General features: G+C 36.3%; 2 protein-coding genes across 7 annotated transcripts; one reads left to right on the top strand and one right to left on the bottom strand.

Annotated features, from left to right (window-relative positions):
* The first annotated feature begins 14 nt into the window (after nucleotides 1–14).
* On the top strand, nucleotides 15–5,361 carry hddc2 (HD domain containing 2). The gene is made up of 6 exons (XM_030129317.1): nucleotides 15–90; nucleotides 570–691; nucleotides 1,832–1,934; nucleotides 2,020–2,088; nucleotides 2,227–2,365; nucleotides 3,451–5,361. Exons 1-6 carry the CDS (start codon nucleotides 22–24, stop codon nucleotides 3,600–3,602), a joined length of 654 nt encoding a protein of 217 aa, XP_029985177.1. The 5' UTR covers nucleotides 15–21; the 3' UTR covers nucleotides 3,603–5,361.
* tpd52l1 (tpd52 like 1) lies at nucleotides 4,941–24,408 on the bottom strand. 6 transcript variants are annotated; one of them, XM_030129306.1, is made up of 12 exons: nucleotides 24,275–24,408; nucleotides 22,282–22,380; nucleotides 19,093–19,293; nucleotides 17,398–17,418; nucleotides 14,487–14,605; nucleotides 14,249–14,397; nucleotides 11,645–11,746; nucleotides 9,422–9,454; nucleotides 8,187–8,201; nucleotides 7,264–7,302; nucleotides 6,921–6,981; nucleotides 4,941–6,531 (listed from the first exon to the last, which is right to left on the bottom strand). In XM_030129306.1, the coding sequence occupies exons 1-12, from the start codon at nucleotides 24,291–24,293 to the stop codon at nucleotides 6,409–6,411; spliced, it is 981 nt and encodes a 326-aa protein (XP_029985166.1). In that variant the 5' UTR covers nucleotides 24,294–24,408; the 3' UTR covers nucleotides 4,941–6,408. The 6 variants fall into 6 exon arrangements, with proteins under 6 accessions (XP_029985166.1, XP_029985170.1, XP_029985168.1 ...); XM_030129310.1 differs by lacking the exon at nucleotides 22,282–22,380 and having other exon boundaries at nucleotides 4,987–6,531; nucleotides 24,275–24,388; XM_030129308.1 differs by lacking the exon at nucleotides 9,422–9,454 and having other exon boundaries at nucleotides 4,991–6,531.
* Nucleotides 24,409–25,600: the final 1,192 nt, after the last annotated feature.

The raw sequence follows: 25,600 nt of genomic DNA, 5'->3' as shown, positions 1-25,600 counted from the left end.
ACTTCCGGGTCAGCGTGCAACATGGCAGCTATCATGGAGACCAGCATGAGCAATATGCTGCAGTTTATGAAACTTATCGGACAGCTTAAAGTAAGATCTTATTTTAAATTCTGTGCACTTACTTTTGTGTTGTTTTAGCTCGCTGAAAGACTCTTCGAATCACATTTTAAATGGATGAATGTGTTTTATGTACAGACTAATAATGTGTCTCAGTAGTAGTAGTGATGTTCCTTTCAGTCTTCTGTTTACCTTCACATGCCTAGTTCTGTCAGGAGCCTTTACCCATTGAAACTCGTTTATTTTGTAGACATGATAATAAAAGCAAGCAATTTTTATATAGACACTCTGAAAGAATTGGTTTGCTTAATTCGTAGCTGCATGATACTCAGGTAGAGGTGTACAAATTAAAGCTTCCACCTCAGGTTATGTGACCACAGAGTAATCACAGGAAGCGAATGGACCAAACCAATCTACTGTTTAGGATTAGAATTAACTTACTTATAAGAGCTGAAGCTGTCTTGTTGTCCCTGCTGACCTACTGTAACTGTTGTGTTTAATGTGACCTGCAGAGGGTTCCGAGGACCGGCTGGGTGTACAGGAATGTCAAACAACCAGAGAGTGTTTCAGATCACATGTACCGGATGGCCATGATGTCCCTGACTATCACTGACCCTTCAGTGGACAAGGACAGGTAGGCCACTCATTCAAATGAGTAGAATCATACATTCACCATACTTATATGCATAATCTGTACACATGTCTATATGTATGTAGATATGTGTATATAGGTGTACGTATGAGTATCTCCCCCATCCAACCTGTGGCATGATCAGCATGTGCATAACAGCTGTAAATAGTATTTATAGCTTTTTTTGATTTGTTGGTTACATTTCTATATTTCCTATTGTGTATTTGTTCATTGTGCTGACTGAATGCTCTTTTTGCTCTTCTGGGCTTTGTTGTGCTCCCCTCCTGCTGCTGTAAATTTGGAATTTCCCCTTGTGGGACTAATGAAGGAATATCTTATCTTATTCATAACAGTATTGCCATTATATGAATCACTTTAATCAACACATTCTGCTCCTATATTTGCCAGATGCATGACAATCAGTAGCAGTTAACACCAGATGCAAATTTTATTCACACAAGTTATGTCAGAAACTCAGCTGAACAGAAACCAAGTGCTACATTGTTTTATCTTTGCTTTTTTCTCATATTATTATATAACATCTTCGTAAAGGATTAATCCATTTCCTTCATCTGCTGTTTATTTGACTGTTGTTTGTTTTCACATCCAACTAATTCTGTAAAGCCCCGTGAGGCCACCTTGTTGTGAGATATACAGGGTGTCCCATAAGTCTCCATACATAGGAAAAATAAACGTTTCTTGACATAAACCATTTTTATTTATACAATATGCTCTATATGACTGCCATTTTGTCGGGAACACATTTCAATGCGTGTCCTCCACTGCTGAAAAACTATAAAGAAGAAATATAAAGAAATACATGTTAGAACCATATATGTATGGAATGTATTATGTCTCCTATGTATGGAGACTTATGGGACACCCTGTATATATATGTATAAATATATATATATATATATGTGTGTGTGTGTGTGTGTGTGTGTGTGTGTGTGTGTGTGTATATATATATATATACATATATATATATATATACACACACACACACACAAATAAAATAGATTTAATTTGATTTGACTTGAAAGGATAATTATCTGCTATGTTTATCAGCATATGTAGCAAAATCTCAACATTTTGCAGTAACATAAATACATACATACACATATTTATTGTCTGTTTCATCAGGTGTATAAAGTTGGCTCTTGTTCATGACATGGCAGAGTGCATTGTGGGAGATATCGCTCCCTCAGACAACATCAGTAAAGCAGAGAAGCATCGACGAGAAGAGGTGAGTGGATTCATGAAATCGACACTATTTGTTCAGCAGTGAAGATGTACACTGATGCTGTGATTGAATCTGTCTTCTCTTTTAGGAGGCAATGAGACATTTATCAGGTCTTCTGCCAGATGGACTCAAACAGGAGGTTTATGCACTATGGGAGGTATAACTCATGGTTAGAGCTGAAAAAAATTCAAAGCATTAACAAACTTTTACTTTGTTTGCTTGTATTTGTCTGCTGTTTCCTGGAAGAATATTTCATGCAATGTTTTTTTTTTTGTTTTTTTTTTTTGTTTTGCAGGAATATGAAACCCAGAGCAGTCCTGAAGCCAGACTGGTGAAACAGTTTGACCTCCTGGAGATGATTTTACAGGCTCATGAATATGAAGAGCTGGAAGGAGCTCCTGGAAGACTGCAAGAATTCTTTGACTCCACCAATGGTAAAAAATCTGTCCAACGCTATCATTGGATTAATGTTACCTCTTCATTTTACGTCTTAACTGAAGCTTAAAAAAACCCTCCCAATTTCTATGTGATTGACAGCTGTAATTACTAATCATCGATCAGACATTACTTTACTGTTCTATTCTGTGACACAACATAGAAGCATGGAAAAGTGTGTCCTCCTTTCTTCAACAGCATGAAACAGTATCAGGTTATCTGTACATAAACACACCCCAGACAAAAAGTACTTAGATTAAGGCGTGCATTTGCCATGACATCATTTCAATAAGTGTCTGCCATGTTACAAAATTAATTCCTGTCATTTTTTGGACACATGATGTTGTTGAACCAACCCCAGATCTTAACACTGCCCCCACAGGCTTGTACTGTAGGATGATGGGTAATCACTTCATCCACCCATCACTTTGGAACAGGATCAATCTGGACTCAACAGATCACAATGTTTTTCTCATTGAAACAGTCTTATGGTCTACTGTAAATCATAGACTTTTTTTTTTTTTTAAGATTACACAGCTGTTTAGTCCCTAGAGTTCTCTTCACATTTTTTGATTTCACTATTAAGCATAGCTGTGAGTACTAATATTGATGTTTTTGTTTTTGTTTGTTTTTTTGGTAATGATTTAATTTCACCAAACGCCTAATGAATTTTTGATCACAATCATTTAAGAAAGCTCTAGGGATGATGGGTAATCACTTCATCAGCCTCTTTTTTCATCCTGATGTGTCCATCACTCTGGAACAGGGTCAATCTGGACTCATCAGACCACATGACCCTTTTCCACTGAAGCAGTCCACTCTATTTATTCTCTATCAAACTGTTGGTTGTTTAGGAAATGAGAAGCTACAACATCAGTTAGATTGAAAGAACTTGATGCCACTAGAAACATATTAAACATTGCAATAATTATCCAATGGAAGGATCATTCTGAACCATTTGTTTAGTTTAATCTGTAAGAGTACAGCTTCTTCACTGAACCCTTAAAGATTTAGAAATGATCATTTCACAGACAGAGACAAACTACCTTTACCTGTTTCTATTGTTTACTTTCCATCTCCTCAGGTCGGTTCCACCATCCAGATGTTCTCCAGTTCGTCAAATGTTTAAATGAGGAGCGAAGATCTCCCAACACTAAAGAAACAAAACCTTCTGGGAACTCACAGACTGCAGGTGCAGATAGCGCTCCATCAAACAGCACAACACAGGACTCCTGACTGTAGAGAAACCAGGACCTGTACTGAAGACTGCATTTACAGGGACACGCATGCAATAAACAAACTGTTCTAGAAACGAAAGAACTGAGGCGGAAATGTCTCTCACGCATTTGTTTCATTTTTCCCTCGCGACTGATTCTGTTTGAGTTTAGTTCTGCTGTAAAAGCACAACTGGGCGACTCTGGTCCTGCTCTTAAAAGGGTAAATTTAAATTGTAAAATGACCTACTATTATCAACAAAATGTGAAAAATAAAGTAATGATATCATGTTAAAGACGACAAGAGATGTTAGGTGATATTTAGTGTTAACATTCATCATTTTTAATCTGGTACAAATTGCCTCTTTAGTAGCTGAAATGAGAAAAGTGTAACTATCGGTTGCTTTTGTCAGACTTTGTTTTATTACTGTTTGACAATGTATTAATTCATCTGGCAGTTACATCACAAACCTTCAACAAGCTGCTTCACCATCAGAAAATTCATTTCCACGTTAGTGTTACATGCATTTTCAGAATATGTTAAATAATAGATTTGAAAGTAGGAACGCTGGGTGGTTAGTTTTACTGGTAAATGAGACACCGTTCATATGTCCATTAGCTTTGACTACAGTCGGGTGTATGTTTGGTTTGATTTCATGTTTAATATCTTTACAGCAGCAAAACTGTTCACTGTGATTGTATGTGATTCCTTACGTGGATACAGATGAGTTTGTCATTTTAACATCACAGTTAGTTTTATGAGCATATGTTCAAGTTTTTAGTAGTAGTTTGAACTCCTGGAACTGTATTTTATGTTGAAAATATTAACTGGTTATAGTATTTTGTTACCTCACTCGTCTGATTTTGGACAGATTTTGACCACTTTCTCATGCTGCAAAAAAAATGTTTCCATACTTGAATTTTGACATGAGTTTTAATAAATACATTTCATGACTTATGAAGTGATCCTGACCAACTTCTCACACCACAGCAAAAAAAATCAAACAAAAAACACAATGGACAATTGTTTGTGAAAAACTAAACAGGAAACAGATGCATCTATTGAAAACAGGTTTGATGGGAAAGTTATGCAGTCAGACACTGTTTTAGAAAGTGAAGAATACTTTTTACTTTTAATGGCACCAGCTGATGTGATCTTTTCACTTTGAATGAGTTCTGAACCAGGAGGAAGATGCAGAAATCAGGTCTGAGACTGTGTATCCAGAGAATAATTGAAATGTATTGTACTGGTCATGTTACAGTCGAGGGTTGTATTACAGCAATGCTGCAGCTACAGTATGACGTTGCATTAATGTAATAGACTGTGTATCAGTTACATAGTAATAGGCGTTATATTTTCCATCCTGTGACTCAGCAGGAGACATTAAAAACACTTCTATGTCATCTGGACCACTTTCAGGTTAAAGATTTATTTTAAAGATGTGTGCATGAAACTCAAAACAGCTTCAAACACAACATGTGCCCAATTAGATTAGTTTTAGACAGAAATATCCTCCAACATTTGCATTAATTGGAATAAAAATGCATATAAGTAATGTTGCAGCGTTAAAAAAAATAATAATTTAGATCCTGTGAAAGTGTTTCACAAAACCAGATCTGCACCAAATCAATAAAAGTCCAGTGGTTTTTTTTTTGTTTGTTTGTTTGTTTGTTTTCATACTCACTGTATAGGGCACATATATCGTGTTTGATTACTTCTTGCAAACTAAGTATTAATTAAAAGCAAATACACACAGTTTGAGCCACCTCAAACATCAACATATTTAAATGCATATTACAGTCTACTATTCCTTCCAAAAACATGTTTAAAAGTAGTATAATTGGATATAGCCTACAAAATAGAAATTTTAGGTGCCAACAAAGTCTGAACAGCCTGACTTTGAGACTTTTTTCTACACGTATTTCTTTGACTCAGTTTATCTGAGTTGATCACATCATCTTAAGTTATATACATTTTTTTTTTTTTTTTTTTTACAGCATTAAGCGTTTAACATAACTTGTTTTTATAACACAATTCTAATAATATGAAAATGTAGGGTTTTATTGATGTAAAAGGTAACAGCAATCATGATTTGTATAATTTATAAGTTTTATATAGTGAGCGCTGTGAGACTCATCCTCTATGTGCAAAGTTTTGGTCCCAAAAAGCTGTTTTCACTTAGGCTGAATGCGCTTACAATGACAGAATTAGTAACTTGTTGTGTCTCTGAGCACGTTTCTCAGCTGAGTTTTTGCCCATGATGACAGGTATGTTACACAAGCCAAAGCATGCAACGCTCGACAGTAGTGACAGAAGAAGTAAAAGCCAAAACATATGGGTTTGGAGCTGACATGGAATCTGTTTATCCTTCTTTTGTTTTGTTACCTCTTCCCCACACACATCCTTATGATAAACATCTGTGATGTAATGTGGCTTACAGACCACTAGGGGGCAGGTGACATGTTTTTGATGTCTGTTGCATGACACAAGCAGAGGGCAGCAGAGATTTTGTCTCTAACTCAGCCTATTTAACAGAAAAGTGGTAAAAACACAAAAAGTATGCGTGATAATTCAGTGTAAAAACATTAAAGGTCTTGAATTTACATAAATGTGGGGGCAAATGCTGCTTTATTTGGTCCAAACACATAGGTTTACTCCTATATTAAGTTTTGAGGGCTTGTTTGCAAAAGCAACTTAACACTTGTCATCGAATGTTATATGAATCATTTCAGTTCAGTCAAAACCTTAAGTAAATGGGGCTAAGTGCTGTGATTCAGCAGGGACAGAGTTTCTGGTTCAGTCCTGCCTCATTGTGTGGGTTCAGCTCTTAACACTGTCCTTCAGACGCATCCGTCACATTGTTAGTAGGCATGTCCTGGTTGCTGGCGTTCGCTGCAGAGGAGAGGACTTCCTCAAAACTGCCTCCAGTTGATGTACCCCCAACCTTAGTCTAAGATAAGAAAAAAAAACAGCACATAAAAACAACAAGAGTTTTCCTCTTTGACTGCAGTTGCTTTAAAGTTTTGATGCAGAAAATAAAGACAACCTTTTACAACATCTGTGGTGTGTAAGAAAGGAGCAATGTTACAAATCTTTGAGGTGTGTTTTGAGTATTTTACAGAGGAAATCCACTTCTACTGAGACTGTAGAGTGTGTATACATATAAATAAACAGCAGGAGTCAAGACTGAAACGTAGTGATAACACTGACTTTACAGTGTTTTGTGTCTTTTTCTTCACAGAGACTGTATCTTTATAGCTTTATCTGGGGTTTTTATGCAGTAGTTGATGTTTGCACAGTGTTTTCAGGTAGTATGTGTCCACAATGTACTATTATTACCTTGATCGTAGATACTGTGCTCTCAACTTTCTCCTCAAAAGACTTGAAGCTGGGAGAGTTTCTGTTAAGAGGGGTAGAGAAGAATGTACAATCAAAGATAAAGACACTTAAGAGGAACAAAACAACACTGAAACTATGTTAACAGTGCAAATGTAAATATACTTTGCAAAGGTATTTACATTCCTCAGCAACTTCAGGATCTTATCGTCAGTAGGTCATTTACTAAACATCAATGGAAGTGCAGCATAACTTATTTTAAATACACAATATGCATGGTAGGAAATGCACAAACAACCTGCTCTGTTTTGCACAAACATTAACACACGCTGAAAAGAGTGTTTACCTCATGGTAGGCATGCTCATAGAGTGTTTGATAGAGTATCTGTTCCCGGAGAGCGTAGTGAGAGAGGAGTTAATAATTAACAGAGGTCACACACACACACACACACACACACACACACACACACACACACACACACACATACGAACAGACAACACAAAGGAAACACTGTTTTCATGGTTACTTCCATTTGATACTTAAGGAGAAAAGCGAGAAAAGCAACAAAAACTAAAGTAAATTAGGTAAAAAAAAAAAAAACTTAATCTTGACCAAGTTACACTGTCAGTCTTGACATTGACTACATCCTTGAGTTGTGACATGATGAGTGATCACTGATAAGTTGCTCTTTAAGTTATTTGGTAAAGAGCACAAGGCCATAAGTTAAAATTTAGGGCCTAAAATATCTAATAGTTCACTGTCAATATTCTGTCCACTTCCTGATTGGTTAGTAGACTAATTATTTGACTGCTGCTGTTATATGTGATGCTGTTGAAGAAGTCATAAAGTAACAAGAGTCGACAATAAATCGTTAGAATTATGCTTGGTGTGTTTTAATATAAGCCTTATATTCTACAACTGCATCTGCTGAGGTAAATGTTTTCCAGTAACATCTAAAATTAGTTGCATCTTTTACACTAAAAGCTTCACTTCAGCTCTGAGGAGCATGTTTTGATGCAAGGAAAGTTCACAGCACCTTGTTCCCATGATTCATTGAGACAATTTAGACGGGTGTATCAGAGACAGAAATCAATTAGATTTGATTCTGGACTGAGAAAAGCACCTGATCGAGTAGAGCCGTCCAGCATGGGGATGTTTAACCAGAATCATCTGACTGATTAACTCAATACTGTGCCGTCCAGTTAGTGCTATCAACTCATCTGACTGAGTTTAAACATGGAAGATGGAGCCGCATGTGTGTGTCTTACCCTATAGAGTTGGACCTTAGGAAGCATGAAGGCAGACAGAGAACAGACAAACTTTAAAGGAAGTCATCTGGTATTTTTTCTAACAGTTAATTCACTTTGGCTGTTGGTGTGTTAGAGCCTGAAGATGAACTTTATCTCACATTTAGACACAAAAGATGACACAGAAACTGCATTCTTATGCACACTCACACTCAAATCCAAAACAAATAATCAATTCTGTGATTGATTGTGGAAAATTTTATACATAATCCAGCTATCTACAAGTTCATACAAAAGTTTAGTTGAAGGAAATATATTAAAATTTGTCCAAAAACTGAAACAGAGCTCTTACTAATTTGTATTTGATACTAAAACACATGAGAAAAACTTGACAGTGCAGGATGCAGCCAGCTTATGTGATTATGTATCATTTAATCTTATATTACACTGTTGCCCATATAGATGTAATAATTGTGTTCTCCTATTTCTACACATCAGTAAACATCTTTGACCAGGTGCAATGATTACATACTAAGTCCCAGAAAAATTACATTGTCCCAATCATTTCATGAGAAGTGGTAGAAATATTTTATTATGACTTTATGGGCAACAGAGTATATGACACTGTACAAAACTCCATTTAACACAGCTTGGCACAATGAGTAAATGTTACATACATGCACATTATAACTAAAAACTCTCTAAAATAGTGCAGACCTTTCAAAACAGTATATTCTATAAATAGTCTGGCATTAATATAACAGATAAATCGCTAAACTATTGATTATTTACTGTGTACCTACAATTCAAATGCTGATTATTTTTGATAAATTACAGATTAATAATTTCTTTTTGTCTTCTAAATGTCAGAAATAATCTTTTTATTAATCAAAACTCTTAAACCTAAAGATATTCAGTTTACTTTTTTATACATAAAACAGTGCATTTCCAAAATTCCTTAAACTGTTAAGTGATTTTCAACACTGTTGTCAATGAATATGTTTGCATTGAACAACTAGTAATTAGTATAAAAAGACAAAAGAGATGAAATACATGAGAGCAGAACCAGAATGTTCAAGTGATCTCAATCAATATGAATTATTTAAGTGGTTTTAAAAAATGACATGCATGAATACACCTTAAATAAAACCACAGCAAACCAAAATAATAATAACAATACTTCAGACATGCTTATCATATGTGTGAATACAAGCCAAACCTATGCACACCATGAACTAAAACCCACAGAAACATACCTCCGAGGGAACAGTAACTCTAGACCAATCATGCTGAAATACACCAGAAACATTAATGCATTGTTTCTTTTCTGAAAACCATCTCAAAGACAGACACAAGGGAGACGTTAAATTTAATATAAACTAGAAAATGCAACACCATTAGATGTTCTGTGCAGCATATGAACAGGCTTTAATACTATACACAGGGACTCAAGCATCACATGTCTTTCCCTTTTAAGAAAACACATTTGGAAGGTTTTCTCTAACATTCAGCCATGGTCTGACAAAGATGAAGAAATCATACATCCTCCGGCTCTATCTGCTCCCTGTCATCACACACACTAATGGTGTATTTATGTCACACAGACACACACATACTTTCCCTAAAAAAAGACTCAAACAAAAGAGAAAAGGACAGAACAAGGGAAAGAGTGGAGTGATGGAGACAGACTTCGCCTCCAGCCCTTCAGCTCCATAAGAAAGCAGCTTAATGTGGGATTACATAATCACTGCTCCCCCTAAACTGGTCAAAGCAGCCGTCAAACATCAGCTCCGACAGAGAAGGAGAGTGGAATGTACAAGGAGCCAGAATCATGATAGGTACGTTATGCAATCAAGGTGATGATGGACTACAGCGACCTCTGGTTTTACTATTCATAGCCTTGTGTTTGATTACAGTTAACCTTTTTTATTCCAAAAACTATTAAAAACATCTCTCTCAATTTCTAAATAACATAACCTAACAATACTAATCTTTTAACCACAGGCTGTATATACAGTCACAGCGAAAATTATTAGACCACCCTTGTTTTCTTCAATCTCTTGTTCATTTTAATGCCTGGTACAACTAAAGGTACATTTGTTTGGACAAATATAATGATACCAACAAAAATAGCTCATAAGAGTTTAATTTCAGAGCTGATATCTATCCATTTTCCATGGTTTTCTTGATAATAACCAAAATCACTTCAGTTCTTACATTAATAGCTATAGCATTGTACTGACAAAAACAGTGCTTTTAGGCATTCCATGATTACTTTTCTGTCTGTTTTAGTCACATGATACACACAGGAGTTAGTACTTGATTGCATAACCATTGTTTTTGCTGACTTTTGATGGTCTAATAATTTTTCTGCAACTGTAATTGTAGATGGAGGAATCGTGGAAATAACTATCGGTTCGTAAACTGTTCTGAAGCCAGTAAACTACTATTTGGCCCATCGCTATGTAAGCTTTTTGGAGCTGACCATATCCTCCTGAAGTTTTGGCTTTTTTACATTAAATAATTGTCTTGGTTGGAAACAACATGATACTTTTTTTTTTATGGAATGTCTTTTGCAGTGGACAGTAAAGCGGTGCAATTCTTGTCCCCTACAGAGGACAAAAATGCATTGCTGGTTCACAGGAGGATATCTGGACATAAGGGGCAGAGCTGCAGAATCACGAGGAGTCGGCAAGAGGTTATGGGGGAGCTAATGCTAACCACTAGCTTACAAACTGGGTAACATGGGAAGCTTCATTAGGTAGTACCAAACAAAGTCTTAACAACTACTGGAACCTATAAACTGCAACTACACTAGAGCTGTTTGTCACCTGTCAATCACAACCGGTCACTTCAGACATAAAAACCCTCATCATATCTAGTTACTGAAGCGATAATTTCAGTTGGAACATCAGATCACTTATTTAAATTTCCAAATAAAATAAAAGAGACTGGAATGATTCCTGGAAAGAAATACTGAGTCAGTATTTTTTTGGAAAGAAGTTTGTTATAAGCCTCTGTCCAGGGCATTTCAGAGCCAACCCCAGTGGCCACCAGGGATATAACAACTTTAAGGGACTTCTACTTGGACTTCATTCTGGAGCAGAGGTCCTTGCTTTTTTTTTTTTTTTTTGATTGAGGAAGAGTTCAGAAAATAATGTTATGGTCAAATTTGAGTTTCTAAGTGTCTTGGCCTGTTCTGCATCAGCCTGTCACATTGCTGTCGGCTACAAGAAGATCAGCTTTGTTTGTGTGGCCTGTGTCCATCCATCCTCCTCTTATTTTTAGCCAGAGCTGGACAAATGACCACAAGGGACAGAATGGATAAATGCTTCATTTCTGTTGATGCATGACTTCAACTCAAGCCAAAGTCACACATAGGGATGACTGAAAGATTTAAAATTGCATATACAAGCGCACTTTCTACAGGTTTGGTGCATTAAAGAGATAATTTCCCCAAACACGCCATAACTTTTTACCTCATATCTCCAAACTTCCTGCTGATGGCAGTTCCGAGGGTGCTAAAGGCTGCTGTGGTTTTCTGTCCTGCTGTAGTCAGCGTTTCTGATGTCTTCTTATACCTGAAGCACATGTAAACACAAACATCATTCAGAATGTTACAGATTCACTCACATGTATAAAATTACTCTAACATTTAGAGATAGGCCGATTAATCTGCATCAGTTTTAAACTACTGGTATCGGCAGGTATTGGCTCCAACAGCAGCCGTTAATTTATACTAGACTTTGCAACAGGTGTTACTGAATATGAGGGAAAATGTGGGTAAATTTTCTTAAAAAAACCACATCCAGATATCATCCAGATGGTTTTCCATCCAATGGTTTTCCAATTCCACACTATTGTTATTGTATCTGCTTTACAAATACACTATCACGCGACTCTACCTGATGTGTAGTCGTGACCCAAATTGAGTCACAGTTTTTAAGAAAAGTTTTTTGGGCAAAGAACAGACTGTAAATAGACTGTGCACATTCTCTCTTGATTTAACCTTATGTGTCTTAAATGATGACTAGTATGTTGCTGGTTAGACAACATCATTTGTAAGCTTGACAGCAAAGAGCCTTTATTACCTCCACAAGGATGTTATGTTTTTGATTCGTTTTTTTTTTTTTTTTTTTTTTTTTTTTTTCCTCAGTCCGTCACCTGGAACCTGGTGGTAAAGTTGACTAAGAACAAACCATGACATTTTGGAGCAGATCCATGAAAATGGGCTGAACGTGGACTTTATTTGTACTTTTTCTGTAATATTCGGCATTTGGTTGTTTTACAGGACAGTGGGGCCGTGACTGGGGCATGTTGTTTAAATGGCAGTAGAGTTAGTAATGTGTGTGTGTGTTACATTCCCCTATAATTGGTTGTGTATGATGTTTAACAGTGGTTGTGCGTCCATTAGATTTTGATGCTCCTCTCTTCACTGCTGACTCCTGTTGCTCCGTTCTGTGTTCCTATTGGCTGTTGTAAGTGAACCCATCATCCTCTACTAACAAGATAACAGGAACTTCATGGAGAGACTTTCCCTTTTTGTCAATGTTTGTTTGCAAGTACATTCACTTCTGTTTATAGTTTGCCTCCATTAGCTTGTTTTCATCAATTAATACATTTGAAGACTTGTTTTGTAGTTGTTTCTTTAAACTGTGATTTTTTTTTTCAGTAATGGGTAATGCTGACTTATTCTCACATCAGACCTTCTTTATTGTTTTACTGCCTGTATAAGTTTCTATATTTTTGTTCTCCTCTTTTTCTTGCCATCAGAAATTTTATTTGTATAGGTTTATATTCTGTTAAGGTCAGGCTAAAAGGTAGTTTCTGGTTTCCATTTACGGTTAATTTGTTTGTCGTTTTTGCCTTGACCATCTCTAAAGTCATATGTGTGTTCTAATAATACAGACCATAACACACATACATATTATTTTTATGTTACTTGCCTCCATAAGTACTTGGGGGCTCGTCCGGGATATTCATCATGCTTATCTTTATCCTATGTATAGACAGGACATATGTAAATTTAATTTATTGTTTGTGTTCTTTAGCAGTACTTAATTCATATAAATGTTATAAACTGTAGGTACTTTCAAACATTTGGGTCCTTGGGAGACACCAAGTTTCTCTTTTTTGACAAAACCTTAAAAAGTTTGGTGACATATTGTACTTAGAGGTTTCATTTTATTTTTTCCTTTAGAAAATATTTTTAAGAAATGACTGTGTTACATGTACAGAATCTACCTTTACAAATGACTGTTAAGCATCACCTTATTGTACCTCCATGTGTTTCTCTCTCTCTTTTATGGTGGTCCAGAGACCCTTTTGTTTACAGCTGTAGGATGCATTGTATCTTTAAGCAGCCATACAGAATTACCCTCTAAGATCTCACACTGGTTCATTATAGATGAGGGAAGCAGCTCTGTGTAAAGTGAGCTTCAGGTTCAAGTGTAACTGGATAAGAAAGGAGGCCACTGGAGACTATCCACTTGCTCCTCTCTGCCTCTTGGCGTCTCAGTAAAAGCTCAAAGCTGGACATCTAATCAGGAAATTTGATCACAAGCAAAGAGTAAAAATGCCATATCTTTGAACAAATCCTGTATGGATTTGTGGAAGACTACCAATGTATTTTATTTGTGAATGATGGAATATTTATTACAAGCCAAGGAAGCAGTACACATGATACTAATTATGATTATTATGATAATTGTTTGTTGCTGAGATCAACCACTGTGTAGCTGTTTGATTTGTTTTAATAAGGTTTGTGATGTCTGCTATTGTGGCAGAACAAAGATAACAAATCACACACATGCTGTGCAGCTAGGCCCAGAGGATTATGTCTTTTAAATTAGGTTTATGGTATCTGTGTTTGCAACAGAGACTGGGGTGTGCAATGTGACTTTTTGTGTGCGTGTCCTGTAAAGAGCATCTATGTTGACAGAAAACAAAAAAGCAGCTCTGTCATGTGCTTCTGCTTTGAACAGAAACACACAGACATGTTGAAATGCATACTTTCTTCTGTCTTTAACTCATTTGTCCAATCGTTCTCTTGGACTTGCTTAAATACTCAGACTTTAACTCACGCCATTGAGCTCTGCATGTCTTGCCAGCCTCTGCTGAAGTTGTTCCTGATCTCGCTCAGGGGAGTGATGCCCAGTTTCTGTTTGAGCTCGGCGTGCTGCTTCTCTTTGGACGACAAAACCTGTTTTAATGTGTTGATCTCCTCTTCCAGCTGGAAACAGACCGAAAGACAAAAGACAGCCATTATAAGGAGTCTGAATCCTTACTATCAAAGCCAACAGTGTGTCTGTGTGGTCATACTTTTGCCAGTTCTTGCTGAATCTCCTCTCTCTCCTCCTCTGTCATGACGGAGTTGGTTAAGTTGACTTCTGAGACCAAATCTTCATCAGCCTCTCTCAGTGGCTGAGAGTCCATGAAACCTGGTAGAGATAAGCACAAACACAGTCCCATGTACATTAATGTCTTCTCATGTGACCTTTAAAACTGAATTAGATGGAACTGAGTAACTGTAGTTCTGGTTATAACACACTGTCAATAAGCTTTTATCCATCTCCAATGGGGTGTTTTTCCAATCAGGTAAAGTTTTATTAGTTTCTCCAGTGATAAAACAGAAATCACAAGACCAGTGTGAAAAAAGTTGTGGAAAATGTAAATGCAAACCAAATGCATTGATTCACAAACTGAACTCAAATTTTATTCAAAGTAGAACACAGAGTTGCGGGAAAAAAAAAAAAAATTAGATCCCCCTTGTTTTCTGCAATTTCTCATTCATTTTAATGCCTGGTACAAATAAAGGAACATTTGTTTGGACAAATATAATGATACAACAAAAATAGCTCATAAGAGTTTAATTTCAGAGCTGGTATCTAGCTATTTTACATGTTTTCTTGATAATAACCAAAATCACTTCAGTTCTTACGTCAGTAGCTATGGCATTGTACTGCCAAAAACAGTGCTTTTAGACATTCCATGTTTTCTTTTCTGTCTGTTTTAGTCACATAATACACACAGGAGTTAGTACTTGATTGCATAACCATTGTTTTTGATGACTTTTAATGATCTAATCATTTTTTCCGTGACTGTAGAACACATCAAATCTTTAAACTGAGAAAATGAACCATTTTAACAAAAAGGTTTGGCAATGTTTATTTGGATGGCAGCAACATGTCTCCAAAAAGAGTCAACAAAAGGCTCCAAAGTCAGTGTCACTAAAATGAAACATCCGAAAGAACATTTTGCAACTATTCAGGTTCATTCCAACTTTTAGGAGATAAACTGATATCACCAAATTTACCTTATTTTTCTCGAAATGGTACATTTTCTCATGTTAAACATTTCATATAACTTCTTTGTTAAACAGTGAAAAAAAACATGGATTTATCTGATTAGCAAATCATTGCATTCTGTCCTTTTTTAACATTTTATAGTGTTAAAACTTTTTTGGAATTGGGATTTGAAGTTAAACTAGAAGGTGTGACTGGTCCTGACTATCTCTAAGAGCATGTTCACATGAGTCAAACTATGAGTCTGTCTTCACGACTGTCTCTATGTCTGATTGCGTCTATGTCCGCCGATTATGTAATCTGCGGCTGCAGCGTGTAGACCTCTAATCTGGATTAACTCGTGTGGATTATCTTGCTTCAACTCTGCTGAATGACACACCAACACAGACACATACAACAACAACCAGTATGCTTTCTCAGAGCGTCACTTGACTTTTTGTCTGTAATATGAGACTGGAATTCAGGGAATTTATCTTTTTTCAGCCAAAGACAAAGAATATTTGTTTGCTTTGACACATTTTTTTCAGTAAAATCTCTTCACGAGTATCTAATCAGAAAATACTTGGAAGAACATTTATATGTAGCAAGTAACCGATCTTTAGAGGACATTATTTCTTTCTGCCTGTCTGAGAAACATCTTATTATAGCTACTACTTACACACCCTATGGCTCACACACACAATTATGCAGCAATTTATGTACTCTGAAAGACCTGCACTGTTTTAAATGAAGCTGATACATACTATCAATGTTAGCATCAGCTGTAAGACATGGAACCAAAGTTTTAATTTGTAGAATATTGTGTCATATATACAGAAATAGACATTCACGGACAGCAGTGACTGGTTTTAATGTAGCAACCGGTCTTAATCTGTGTAATTAGAAGAACTCCCACAGACCACAGAGAACAGACTGGCTTAAACTTACAACAGACTGGGCTTCTTTTGAAACTCAGAGGGGTAAACAACATCTTACCAGTAAATGTCTTGGTTTTGTCTTGTGTTACTGGTTTATTACATGTCACTTGTACTGAGGCACAGTGATAAAACAATGATAACATTGTATATTGCAATAAATTATTATTATTGTGCTATACCATTATGCCTTTTGGGTTCAATTTGTCAGCCAAAATACACCAAATAATAATAATAAAAAAAGTTAATACAGAGGACTGCACTATGTCACATGCAATGAAGTGCACAAAGTAATAATGTGGCTATTTTTATAGTTTTTTCACTCTATATGTATTCTGAGATACACGTTATTGGTAATTTTAGTTTCACATTTGAAATACAAAATGAGCAAAGTATAAAGTAAATGAGTGGAAAAAAATTCAGATAATTAGATAAAATTGTAACATCAAATCAAAATAAATGAACAAATTCTATAAAACACAAAATCAGAGGTGTGTTTTTGACGTGTTGATTAATTTTCATCAAACAACCGCATAGTTTATCTTTCTTCTTTACCAAAAATTACCCTTCACAGTTGAGAGAAACAATGATTTGACTCTTACTGTGATAATTATCTATATCCACTCAAATAAACAGGATAATATTTAGCCACATCACCCAGCTCTAATCCATACTGTGCTTCTGTTCATTCGGTCAACACTAATAAAAGCTGAAGCGGCAACACCAGCAATGGGCATTCAGATCCAGATTTATGCACAGGTAAAGCCGCACCAGGAGGGGAAGTCCATGCAGAAATATTTCCCCTTAATTATAACACCCATTATGCATGACTGAGAAAGGAATTTGACAGACAAAGAACTGAAGCAACAGCAGAGTGACCACAGACACAAACAAATGCAACAACATGTAGGTCATTATGTCACCGTATCTGTCGTAGACGCGTGACAGTTTTGGATTTCAGTTCAATGAGACGAAAGGTTTATTTTGGAATGGAAACAAAAAGGATTACTGTACCTGCGCTGAGGTGTCCGCCCTCTTCATACGTCAGCGTTTTAAGACAGGTGAGGACAGAATAAGGTTAGACTGAAAAAAGCACAATAATCCACTGACCCACTGACTCTAGTAAAGACTCAACACTCAGAGGCTGCTATTACTAACATATAACTATACAGTCTATGTAAGCACCGCATGCAGAAAACACACACACAGTTCACACAAGCAGAGCTTGGAGCACCAAAAAACACACCAGGACAAGTCAGGCCTCTCTATAGCAGGGAGCTACTTGTGTCGACATTAAACAGCCTCAGGACAAGAAAACTGTTCAACTGCTGTGTCTGTCTAATGGAGAATTAGACTGGACAAAGGGCAGCGATAAAGAAATCCACACTACTTTATACAGGGTTCACACACATTTTTCAAGGTCGAATTCAAGCACTTTTAAGGGTCGTTTTCAAATTTTTCCAGCACAGCACCTTATCACTGGAGTAAAATACATATCTACAGGAATTTTTTTTTTTTTTTTACTTTTTATCACAATGATGTACAATGTATTATGCTATAAAATCTAAAATTATGTTTTATAATAGCAAAAAGTTTAGAAATTAAAGGAGAACACAAAGTTATATCCAAAGCCACTTGGTGTTCTTCAGACACACTCATACCAAGACAAAGATTAAGATAAAAATGTACCTGGAGTCGACTTGAGAGCTCATACTAATTTTCTTTTTTGACATAAAGTTTCATTTTTCAAAATGTATCACCTCTCTGTAAGTAGCTTTGGCTTGAGTTAATATTAAAAATAAATAAATAAATCACATCGTAGAGTTATAATTGCAAGCACTGAAACTAAAATTCAAGCACTTTTCAGACCTTGAAAATATAACATTGAAATTCAAGCATTTTCAAGGATTTCAAGAGCCCGTACGAACCCTGTTTGTAATTCCCTGAACAGCAAAAGCACACTAGTAGGTTTTCTCTTAAGAAGTCAAGTTGAAAGTGCAGTTACAATACAAACAGATTGTGTCACTGTTAGAGGAAGTTCTATGGAAAGTGTCTGAACGTTATATGCTTGCAAGGAGTCACATGTAGAACAACTCGCCGTAAAGAAAACAAAGGACCCAGTGTGTCCGACTCTTCTTATATTTTCTGCATTAAACTGGTTCATGAGTGCATGGTATATTAAACATAAAGTACATGAACTTTGAAGGGTTTTTTTGGAGCTAAAACTCTAAAAGTTCTGAATTAACACTGTTTTGGGGAGCCATTTGTAAATAATGCTTTAGAGAAATGAAAAAATGTGAGGAATGCTGAGGTCCAAGTCATGGTTCACAGCACTAATTAAGTTACATGGACATTTTAAAACAGGTTACAATGTTAGCTTGAGTTCTAAGAAAACATGTCCTGACAGTTTGGCTTTCTATGCTACATCTACATCAATCTTTTACGAAAGTGCAGCAAGGTCAATCAACATTTTCAGGTTATTTCACACCAGCACCTGAAGTAATGTGGACAAACCGCCTAATATGTAAATGATACAGCTCAATAAAACCTATTATTTGTTTTTATAAAAGGTCATAAATGCAGTCATAGAATTTTACTACTACAAAGGCCCTGTGGTGGTGGCTACAGGTTCTCACTGATAAATATTGAATGTTGAACTGCGGTGAACTATAATCTACTCTACAGGCTCTAGTCTACGTCCCTGTTCACCTGAGCTGTCCAGCTGCATGTCCCAGGTGGTGGACATGACCCAGTTGTCAGAGTGGGACAGTGGTGTCCGACCCCATCTATCCTTCCCCACTGGTGACGCTTTATCCCACTCATCAGTCTGCATGTCCGATGCTGTCTCTGTCAGGTTTTCCCCGTTGTGAAACATTTGAGTCAAGCCGTCACCGTGAGGGTGCCTCCTAACTGGGAAAATATAACCTGATTGCAACCTGACACTCAAAGGTAACAGCTGAGCACAAAATATAGAGGGTGATAGATTTAGTTTTAATTATGTTTAAGCTCAACAGCAAATTGTGGCCCAGACTAGGGTTATAATATCAGCAGTCTGAAGCAGGAGAAAGCCAATAATACTGGAAAACAGAAGAATTACTTTTATCGAAATTGTTGCTTTTTATTTTCTTTACTGAATCTGTTTTTATTGTGCTCTTACTCTTATTGCTGGTTGTGTTGTAAAGCACTTTGATTGAAAGCGCTATATAAAAAAAATTATTATTATTATTACTATTATAAGAATAAAATAAACTTTTTGTCTGTTACTTGAGGAAAAACATCTGATCTTGACTAAATCTGGAAACAGAATCTCTCCAGGCCATTAGGATTTTGAGTTCACATGTAGAAAAACACTATAAATCTTGTTTCAATATCTTTTTGTTGTTTCTTCACCATCTGAAGATGTTCTAAACTTGTCAAATTTACTTATAGATAGAAACATCAAGCCCATAGAAAAATAAACCTTAATATCAGAGCCCATCAGTTTGGATTTTGACAGTTTCCTGCCGTTATCACCCCTAGGTACCTGGTTTAATTTCACAAACATCTGGATGAAACTGTCCACTGTAATCATCACTTACATCAGCTGAGTGGAGAATTTCAAGGTGCAAGTGGAGGCATTTTTCAGCCCATATCCTCAAATGTTTTTATCACATCCTCAACTAGTTCAACATGATTTGTGACTCTATGGTTGAATAGAAAATCCTGCGGCACTTGTACAACTTAATACCAAATTGATAATTCCAGAGAAATGAGCTTTGAGGTGAATACAGGATCACTGATGAGCTTTCCAATCTGGGCTACAATGAAAATTCCATCTTTCAGCTTAGTTTGCACAAGTTTGAACTGAACTACATTTTTCTTTCAAGTATTGAAACAATACTCCTTAAGTTTGATCACTAAAAATTAAAGAATGAAAACACTGGTGTAATATGTTTCTAACTGACTTGTGCATAACTCCTGGCATACTGGAGATATTCTGCTTTCACACTGGAATCAGCTAATATCTGACTTAGGTAAAATACGGGTAAAACCAGGTGTTTTTCTCCCTTAAGTGCAGTGTAAATTTAGACACTAAGAATTATCGACTTTACCAGAAGTCAAAGTATAGTAGACATCAAACTAAGCATTAAAAATATTCTTTTAGAGTTAATATATTCCCTCAAATTCAATACATCCAGGTGAGGCATCTAACATCTGAACCAAGTCTTTGATTCAAAGAGTTTTACTATATAATTTTTTTTTCTTGCTATATTAATTCATTTCTTTATGATACATTTTGCTTCCTGCATCCCCAAACTTTTGTCTTCTTGTTTTAACTTTATCTTGATTACACTTATTCTCTGTCTTTTGTTTGACTTTATTTACAGTGTTATGTGTTATATTAACACAGCACCTTCTGAGCTCCTTATGCTTTTCCTGTAATAGTCCATTGTAAAATGTTATATTATGCAATATTTACTCCAATGTATGATTTTTGTTTTTGTTTTTTTGGAAATTATCTGCTTCAGAGAAAATATTAGCTAAATTTTACTACATATGCTCATAAAATAAATTAGAAAAATGATAAAGGTGCTGGTTGGTGAAAATTTTTACATGATTAAGTGTTATTATGCATATACCTAGATTTCAGTGCATTTATATAAAGGATTTAAAACCATACACTAGAAGTAATGTGAAAAGTGAAGATATTCTAATATGCAGACAGTGAATTGGAAGTAATAGATCAGAGACAAACATTTCTCTCATTAATTCATAGAATTTCACGTTTTGACCAAATACTATATCTGAATACTGCAAAAATCTAAATCTTACCAAGTGTATTTTTCTCATTTCTAGTCAAAATATTTCATCACACTTAAAATAAGGCATAATCACCTAAAGAGTAACTTGTGAGACATAAAAACTTATTTTTAGACAACAGATCTTGAAAATCTTATTTCAAGAAATCTTACCATGATAGTTTTCACTTGTTCCATTATCAGATTTTTTTTTTTTTTTTTTTTTGCTTAATTCAAGATTTATTTATTTTTATTTATCTATTTATTTATTTATTTATTTATTTTTGCTTAATTCAAGCAAAAAAATCAGCCAATGGAACAAGTGAAAATTATCTTGGTAAGATTTCTTGAAATAAGATTTTCAAGATCTGTTGTCTAAAAAATAAGTTCTTATATTTAACTGATAAGTTATTCTTTAGGTGATAATGTCTTATTGTAAGTGTGATGAGATATTTTGACTAGAAATGAGAAAAATACACCTGGTAAGATTTTGATTTTTGCAGTGAAAGCTACAACCAACTAGCACTTCTGATTTAATTTTGCTTCATTAGTGTCCCAAATTTGGTAAAGATTCACTACTTTTACTCTGGAAGCATTGGAATCATTAAGCTTGAAGACCAATGTTACTTTTTGTTTGTAACACATCCTCTCTACACAGATTAATCCATTCCTCTTCAAACAGAAAACTGCAGCTTTGAGAGTGAGCTGCAGATGATAAAGGAGGTTATTTGGCGCTGAGATCTGTCACCACAAGTTGCAGTACAAATCTAATGTCATTGCATTTTGTTAAAGAGTGTTTGTGTGTTCATTCTGACTGGATTATGACCATTACACAGCGATGAGCCGCTCATAGGACTGGTAAACACCTGAGCCAAACAGGCGACTGCTGCCTTGCTGTCGTCCACACCAGCAGTTTACCGACTCAGACCACACTGTTCCACTCTCTAAATCAACACCGGATCAGACGAGGAGGAACTTTCAGACATGAAGTACTTTATCCAGTCAGTGACGTCACTTCAGCTACTGTATCTGATCACATTGGCTCAGTCTCAGCAGCACTTTTCCCTCCTGTGTGATTCAGTCTAGGGTTTTTTTCTGAACTGGGAGGGTTGAGTCTTACCCTGCTCCCCCTCGTGCGGGGCTGAGTTAACCCACTCCTCCTCAGGCCCTGTGTCGCCCCAGTCCACCACCGCATCACTCAGAACACTAGAGTACAACTCTGCAGCAAAGCAAGGCAGCAGGACGAGAGGAGACAAGAAAACTGGTTATATTTGCACAAACACACACACGTCACTGCTCTGCGGGGGAATTTGGAGTTTCTCCAGTGTCCCAGTCAATATAATGAGCTCTGTGTTGTTGCAAAAGCTGGAGTAAAAGTTATTTTATCTGAGTCTGCATTCACAAAGGAACAGGATATCTGACTTCTGACCCGATGTAGCATAGCACTGAACGTCTAGCAGCAGTTCAACAAGATACACCACATTCCTCTTATTTAGATAGCCAAGTCAGGAACCAATCTGTCTGCAACAAGAAGAATTTTGTGACTTTAGAAAAGAACATTATTAAGCAATCAATGCTGGGTAAATCTCATTACACCATACAGCAGAGCAGGAGGAAGCAGACTAGCTTGTTTCAGCACGAGTCATTTCCCTCTGGACCCTCTATGACTTCTGTGTTTTAGCTGGTTAAACCACTTTTTAAAGAGGAAGGGTCAAAGGGAGGCATTGTGAATACCATGAATCTGATTTACATTGAAAGAGTCCGAAAAAATAAAAACACCTGTTAAAAATTAAAGATCTTGATAGTTTACTACTTTTTGTTGAGGATCCCAGAAACTGAATATAAAACCCAGTGAGGTGATGGCTATAATAATATCTCTTTGTCTGTATGTTGTGTAGCTATGCAGTGTGGTCACTGATACATATCTGCTAAGTATACACTTCAATGCTCCCCTTCTCTCTGTCTTCCCCCTTCTTTTTTGTCTGGACTGGAATACCTTTGGTCACAAGATTCCCATTTGGCCCAGTGGTCATGTGGCTATGCTAAATCAGAGGCCTAGGGATGGTCATATGGCTGCAAAATCAATTGAAGCTAAATGGAGTCCAACTGGCCTAGAGTGCAGCCAAACAGCCACAATACTGTACTCTCTATATGTAGCCTAAAGCCCTTCCAGTCTAAGGATACTTTCATTTATTATGGCTGTGTTTACACCGGAGAGTAAAAGGGCTCAGTAACAGAAAAGGATGCACTGAAGGCATAACTTCACATTCCAATAATACGTAAATTAAGTTAAAAGTTGTTTTTGCTCTGGACTAACAGTTTTACTTCCCATTGAACTGGTAAACATATAGACAAATAAGGCAATGGACTACCTGGATAAGCAAATGTTTTCATTTAGATCACATTGATATACGTGCAGAGCAATCACCTCTAAAGTTACTTAAAATAAAGTCTGCACAACCAGAAAAGTATTTAGTACATAGTCTTTCCATTAGTGATGAAACTGTTTCAAGGGATCAATACAAACTTGGCTGAACTATGTTTAACTTCTAAAAGTGAATTAGACTAAATAACCTCTGAACCTGGAAACTGTATCCAGCCACTGGACTCAACTCTGCCTGGAGTTTCCATGTTGTCTTGAATAAACAGTAACACAAGCCCCACAGTGAATGGACCAACTGTGTGTGTGTGTGTGTGTGTGTGTGTGTGTGTGTGTGTGTGTGTGCAGCTGAATGTGTCTATTTTTGCTTCAGAGAAAGACAACAAAATGTAGGGTTTGCAACACAAGACAAAATAAATACATTGTAAATAGCACGGCTTGTCCGTTAATTGTATAACACATAATGGTTTTATTCAGTGTGGAGCTCATGTTTACAAAGCTTTAGCACCGGAAACGCAACTTTTAGTCAGTAGAGTAGTAGAGAATTAGTAACAACAGTCATGATGTGTTCTGATAAAACAGACTTTAACCGTTTTTTCTTTGTCAAAGTGACACAGACTCAGTGAAGAGTCCAGTTAACTCAGTATCAGATTAACAACAGCCAAACAAGTAGCACAGCGGCTGCAGTTTACTGAAAAATATGGCCAAAAATTATACAAATGAACCGACTCACCTTGTTGTCTGGTTTCCATTAGCGACAGCCACCTGAAGTGCACCGGTGATCCTCTCGAGACGGGCTGTATGAGTACCGCACGCGCAGCACCGGCTGTTGGGTCACACTGTTTTTACTGGGCGTCACGAGCTGCGCCGGCTCTCGGGAGGAGCCTCGCGCACGGGCCAATAAGCTCGCGCGGTGGTAATTTGCTTAACTCGCTTACCGGACATGAAACGTATGATAGTAGGGGAAAGTACCGCCTTTCTTGGCTCTTATTGGCTAGAAAGGCTCTTCTGCTGTTGACTGTTGTCCATGTGTTTGTAACATACAGACTGTTATTTTGTTTATGCACCGTCCGTGTCCCTTAAATTCAGATATTTGATTTAAAACTGAAAACCTTGTTGTCCATGTGCCTCTTTATGTTTCAGTCTCAACAAGCCGGCCATAAGGAAAGCATAGTATTAATAATCATCACTTTACTGTCCACAGATAAGGAACTCTATCTTTGACTTCACATGTAGGTTTTAAAACTCACAAGTATACAGAATAAATACAATATTTTATTACTGTGCAAACAAACAGTCAAGACTCATATAGGATTTCATTTTCACAATCATGAAAAATGTTTAAAATGAACAGCATAGTGGTATGAAATGTAGTATTATTTCTTTAGCAGAAAGAATTTGAGTCTGGATGTAAATAGTGACATTAAAGCGCTATTTTTGATCATAGAGGGTTTGGTATTCCATAATGTGGGAACTCTGAATTTGATATTAAATTGACCCAGTGTTGTACCTGAGAACTGACTGTGAATGTTAGTTGACTGCCTCCTAGTGTATGAATGTATATTAGAATAAAACAAGAACCAATTATAGATTATTATTATTATTATTGTTATTATTATTATCATTATTATTATTATTATTATTATTATTATTAATAATAATAATAATAATAATAATAATAATAATAATAATAATAATAACCTCTGCTCATGAGTGATGCATCTACTGGTGCCTGACAGTTTGAGTGGCAGCTGACAGCCTGTCCTGTATGTGAGTTAACTGCCAGATGAAGTAACCAATCGGAGAAGAGCCTTTCTAGCCAATCAGAGGCAAGAAAGGCGGTACCTTCCCCCACCATCCTTTTTAGTTATTAGTTTACTTTTTTTTTTTTTTTTAACTTTCCCCTACCTTCCTACCTTTTACAAATTTGCTTACCGGACATAACTTCCTTGAAAAAAACAAGAAACACTCATTGGATAAACAATAAGATGAATTCTAATAACTGTCAGTAAAACACACGACAATGAGGTGATATATGGATGAATTTTATGAGTTAAAC

The sequence above is a fragment of the Sphaeramia orbicularis genome, chromosome 24 (assembly GCF_902148855.1).
Source record: "Sphaeramia orbicularis chromosome 24, fSphaOr1.1, whole genome shotgun sequence".
NCBI lineage: Eukaryota > Metazoa > Chordata > Actinopteri > Kurtiformes > Apogonidae > Sphaeramia > Sphaeramia orbicularis.
The sequence above is the reverse complement of the archived record's forward strand: the minus strand, read 5'-3'. Positions and strand labels throughout refer to the sequence as shown.

Bases quoted from the DNA above. Each gene is read 5' to 3' on its own strand.
- tpd52l1 (XM_030129306.1), bottom strand. The intron at 19,294-22,281 runs GTAAGACTCAAC...ATATTTTCCCAG, and splicing joins CCCGCACGAGGGGGAGCAGG to TTAGGAGGCACCCTCACGGT. The intron at 9,455-11,644 runs GTAAAAAGTTAT...GGTGTATTTCAG, and splicing joins AGGAAGTTTGGAGATATGAG to CATGATTGGTCTAGAGTTAC.
- hddc2 (XM_030129317.1), top strand. From the start codon at position 22: ATGGCAGCTATCATGGAGACCAGCATGAGCAATATGCTGCAGTTTATG. The intron at 2,089-2,226 runs GTATAACTCATG...TTTGTTTTGCAG, and splicing joins AGGTTTATGCACTATGGGAG to GAATATGAAACCCAGAGCAG. The intron at 2,366-3,450 runs GTAAAAAATCTG...CCATCTCCTCAG, and splicing joins ATTCTTTGACTCCACCAATG to GTCGGTTCCACCATCCAGAT.